The sequence below is a fragment of the Thunnus albacares genome, chromosome 13 (genome assembly GCF_914725855.1).
Source record: "Thunnus albacares chromosome 13, fThuAlb1.1, whole genome shotgun sequence".
Lineage (NCBI taxonomy): Eukaryota > Metazoa > Chordata > Actinopteri > Scombriformes > Scombridae > Thunnus > Thunnus albacares.
This window is the reverse complement of record NC_058118.1, coordinates 32,666,326-32,671,505: the sequence shown is the minus strand read 5'-3', so window position 1 is coordinate 32,671,505 and position 5,180 is coordinate 32,666,326. Positions and strand designations below refer to the sequence as shown.

At 41.2% G+C, this 5,180-nt stretch overlaps 1 protein-coding gene across 2 annotated transcripts in view; it reads right to left on the bottom strand.

Moving 5' to 3' along the window:
• Positions 1 to 4,134: 4,134 nt before the first annotated feature.
• LOC122995830 (arf-GAP with Rho-GAP domain, ANK repeat and PH domain-containing protein 1) overlaps positions 4,135 to 5,180 on the bottom strand; it is a 26,804-nt gene continuing 25,758 nt past the window's right edge. Inside the window, exon 26 of one of the 2 annotated variants that reach the window (XM_044371205.1) lies at positions 4,135 to 4,553. In XM_044371205.1, coding sequence (XP_044227140.1) covers positions 4,479 to 4,553 — 75 coding nt within the window. In that variant the 3' untranslated portion in view covers positions 4,135 to 4,478. Of the gene's footprint in view, positions 4,576 to 5,180 lie in introns of both variants that reach the window. The other variant, XM_044371204.1, reaches the window with a different exon arrangement.

Genomic DNA, 5,180 nt, shown 5'->3' with positions numbered 1-5,180 from the left:
ACTACCTGACAGTAGCAGTGAGTCAGTAAACCCAGGCTCGGTCCTTTCACTGGGTCCACTGGGTCCACTGGGTTCACTGGATTCACTGGATTCACTGGATTCACCGGGTTTCACTGGGTCCACTGGATTCACTGGGTTCACTGGGCCCACTGGGTTCACTGGGCCCACTGGATTCACTGGGTTCACTGGATTCACTGGATTCACCGGGGTTCACTGGATTCACCGGGGTTCACTGGGTTCACTGGGTTCACTGGTTTCACTGGATTCACTGGGTCCACTGGGTTCACTGGGTCCACTGGGTTCACTGGATTCACTGGGTTCACTGGATTCACCGGGGTTCACCGGGGTCCACTGGATTCACTGGGTTCACTGGGTTCACTGGTTTCACTGGATTCACTGGGTTCACTGGGTTCACTGGATTCACTGGGTTCACTAGGTTCATTGGATTCACTGGGTTCACTGGGTTCACTGGATTAACTGGATTCACCGGGGTTCACTGGGTTCACTGGATTCACTGGGTTCACTGGATTCACTGGGTTCACTGAATTCACTGGGTTCACTGGATTCACTGGGTTTACTGGGTTTACTGGGTTTACTGGGTTTTCACAGCAGCAGCACTGACACAGAACCTCTGATTGATAAAAAAACCAAACAGTTGTGGTTCAGTCTGGATCAAACAGCTGCAGGTTCATGTTCCTTTGAGAAAGTGGAGACGGAGGATAAAATGGTGATCAGTGTGACTCTTCAGTGTTTTAATGCAGCACTGTTGACAGTCTGCTCACCTGCTGAGAGTTCCTCACAATGATTAAACATTTATTGAGACAATAAAACACCCAGAGATGCTCAGAGCGTTCTTAGTATAAAGAGTTCATTAAACTGCTTCATCAGATTCTTCCTGAACTCTATAAATGTGTTGAATCGTCTCTCCAGAACAACCAAAACCAACTCACATCTAGTCAGAACATTTATTTATTTACTCTTTAAACCAGCAGTGTCTGATTCTCCCACTAACATGTTAAATGTTTTCATCATATTTAACTTTAAATTACCAAAAGATAAACAACAACGTGCTGCAATCTGTTCGACCTTAAAACCCTCCAAAGCTCCGAGATCTTCAGCTCTGTTTCTGCCGGCAGTTCAACAAAATGTTATTGATTCACATTAAATATTTATTCTAGCACAACTTGTATTATAGATAGATTTATTGATTGATTGGCTGAACAGTTTGTCCATTCATTGGACAGTTTTTATTGGTTTTGGTACCTTCAGACTAATTCTAATGTTGTTTTTCTTGTTTTAATGTTGCTTATCAATAACTGTATTTCCCAGCATGCCTCTGTGTCATGTGAGGTGGAGGGATTCATTATATTCCAGATGTTTTTATTGTTTTATAATCTGATGTGTTTAATGAAACTCTGTTACTTCATTATAACATTGTGTTTCTACAGATAAAGTTTATATTATTATATTGATTTATGAACATGATGTAGCAGCAGGATGATGTCAGCTGATTAACATGCTGCTTGTGTCTGTTTCCTTCTCTCAGTAATTAAGACATTTTAATTCTTATAATCACATCAGAGCAGCAAACACAGTCACAGCTGGGATGTTTCTATGATAAAATGATTTCACATTCTGGATCAATACAAATAAATAGAGTTAAACATTGTGAGTAATTATTGTCGTCTCTCATTGATTCATTTATTATTACTTTAGTGCTTATACTACACCTTTACACTGGCTCACTTCCCTTTATCATAACTGACAAACTGTTTTTATTCTCTTTGTTCAGCTTCGTTGTCTTTAACATATAAATGTAGATGTTAACATATTTACTGATTCTGATTCGTAGCCCTGAAACATGTTCATTCCACCACAAAACCCCAAATATAGGTTTTATTTCTTATCATCTCAGTTTATTCTCACATAAGAACAAACAGCAGCCAGTGTTTGGTGAAGACTGTGCTCTTATTTTGAAGGCAGGTGGACTTTACCTTAACGGGTCCAACCTGTTATTTACGTCTGTTCCATCTGACAAACCAAAGACACGAGAGGAATCAAAACAAGACCAATAACCAAGCAGAAACCCTGAGCCAAGAGTCTCCACCCACATACCAACCTCCACCTGTGATGTGTTGCATCTGATGTTTCTCGCTCTGCCATCAGAGACGACGGCCTGTGTGACGACTTCCTGCTGTTCATCGTCGTCTCTTTAATCATTTCAACTCTGACAGTTATTGATGCTTTTACACCTGAAATAGTCGAAAGCTCTTCTTCAGATTTACTTCGGTGTCTGTAGGAGCCGATTCCTTCGTTTATATTCATTAATATTAATTTGATATACTGGCTATTCTGTATGGTGTGTTTATTAATGCTGATTCTCAGGGAGAGCATGAAGTCTTCAGACCTTGTGCAACTGTCTGCTGCTTATTAAGCATCTTTTGTTTATCACAATAGTTTTTCCATATGCAACTGTTGTAAAGACAACGAGCCGGTAAACAAATATCTTTATTTTGAAGCACATCTGGACATTCAAGTGTCTGTTAATCTCAGTCGACCCAAGAGTGACACACAATGCACAAACAGGTTTGAATGACTGGATACTGTGGTCACTACAGCGTCTTTAAAGAGGCTTTTATCTGCAACATCTTCCACTTGAATATCAACAGTTCAATCGTACAAGTTTACTGTGTTCATAGAAGATGTGATGTCCTGATCACATATGAGTTTCCTTTAAATCTCTATCTGTTCCTGGAACAGAACCTGCACTACTGCTGCTGCTGTAAACATTGTTTTCTAACCAATAATGCTGCCATTAAAACACCTGAACCACGAAGGAGATCCACCTCTGAAAGGTAAAGACCAGGAACACCACACAGGAGGCAAATTAAAGACAAAGTCATCTTCAGATTCACTGTGACATCAACATCTCAATATATGTGGAAAACGAGCCGTGTTGATGAGTTTCCTGTAAATCGGGGTTAAAGTTAACAGCCGTAAACAGAACCGTTCTGCTGCCTTCAGCCTCAGGTTTGAGTTACAAGGCAAATAATGTTGGCATGAAACTCCTGAACTGACCTGCGTAAAAGGTAAAATGGCAAATCAAAGTTAATATTGAGATATGAAACAGGAAACGTGGAAAATTCATCCAGCAGCTCAAAGATACGGAGAGATTTCTGCTGCAAAATCTGATTTACTGCAATAAAGTAAACAGATTAGACTTTATACTTGAAGTGGTTTTACTTTAACGGTCGACTATATTTATTTATTATTTATTATTATTTCATTAAACTCATTTTATAACAGAACGTTTCTGTAATTTTAAGCCTGATGTTTTGTATTATAACAGTGTCAGAACATTTTTATTGGAAATTTGATTGTTTTTATAGGTGGAAATTGTTATTGTACCAGGAGATTCACTGCTGCCCCCCCTCCCAGTGTTCCCAGTGTTCCCAGTGTTCCCAGTGCTCCCGTCTCTCTCTGTTTATGTGTTGATTGTGTGTGTTGGTGTGGGCGAGGGCTCCCTCTGCTGGCTCCCAGTCTGCTCTTCACCCACACTGGTCGCTGTCTGCTCCCAGTGTTTCCTGTTACTGACCTGCTTCTCTTGCAGGATCATCTACACCCACTACCCCCCCCACTCTTCCTCTTGTCCCCCCCCCCCCCCCCGTCTCTGTCTGATGCCCCGCTGTGTTCTCAACAGAAATATCCTTATTTTCTCATTAAAAAGCCCCAAAATAAACAAGATTTCATGTCAAATTAAAGCTATAAACTGTATCTTCATGATGAAAATCACTGTTTTTATCAGATGTATTTTATTGGCCTCCAGCTGTTGAAATATCAACGTTTATTTACAAATGTTTGTTGTTTTTTGCAGCTGTCTGTTCAGTCCCTGGTTAATTAAACCCATAATGAGGGTCAGGTGCCTGGTTCAGAGGCTCTGTGGCAGCCAGTTCACACTGGGAATCAAACCAGCAACCAGGTCAATAAAAGTCAGACAGCAGCTGATTTCACATTAAAACCAATAATAATAATAATAATAAATAATCTGCAGCACGTCCAGCTCCTACAAACTGCTGCTGAAACTGAAACTGACAGAAAATGAGAAACAGTTCATATTAAAATGTTTTATTGCATCAGTTCATCAGCTGTCAGTGACACACAAACTAAATGTATAAATGATTTTTACATCTTTTAAATGACAACACAACAACTTTGGGACATATTGTGGAAACCCTGCACACATCTTAAAGTTATATTATGAATTATTCTAGTGCCCGCCCCCACACAGGTATCCCAACATCGCACCAGAAACAGTCCTGTAGGGGGCGCCGCCGCCGCCGCCGCAGGATCAAAGGAAATAAAACCTTCATTTAATCTTATGCTGATTACAAAAACACCAAAGTTAAACTTTTATTTAATATGTATGAAATTATGATTATGAGTAAAACATTGAGCTTATGTCCCAAAACATCAACAGTTCACCAGGAAACAAAGACTGTGATCTGCTCCTCTTCCTCCTCTTCATCAGAAGACAGTGATCTGCTCCTCTCCCTCTCTGTCCTCTCCATCAGGTGTCTGCAGAAGATAAAGTGTTTGTACAGTTTGATTAGTGTCTGCTGTGTGTGATATATATATATATATATATATATATATATATATATATATATAATAAAGACACAGCTGCGACTTGGTTCACTGTGACTGACAAATCGGGCCTTTCAGGAAAATTCAAATCCTGGATGTACCAACATGGAGTCACTCCAGCCAGAGAGGTCATGATTACCGAGACTCCTCTGATGTTAAAGTCGCCTCGTTAAGGCCGTAAGGAAGTGGAGGCACAGGAAGCTGTGGATAGAGCGGAGGAGGCAAAGCATCTTGGTGGGAACTGTGGCGTTGGGGGCGGGCAGGACTGGGCAGCGTTCCCAAACCACGCTACCACAAAGCCAGTGGAAAAGAGAAGTGTCAACTGGTTCAGGATGAGATATGAGCACGAGGTGGAGGAAGAACGCTGGTCGACATGTACAAACATGGCACCTGGACCAGATGGGAGCCTGCGGAAACTCACAAGATCACCTGGACAATTCTGGAGAGCTGAAGAATGGAGCATAAAGTTTCATCCAATCAGTCTCTGACATTCTCCCACGCCTCCAAGAGGGGCACCTTGGAGCACATCCTCAGCT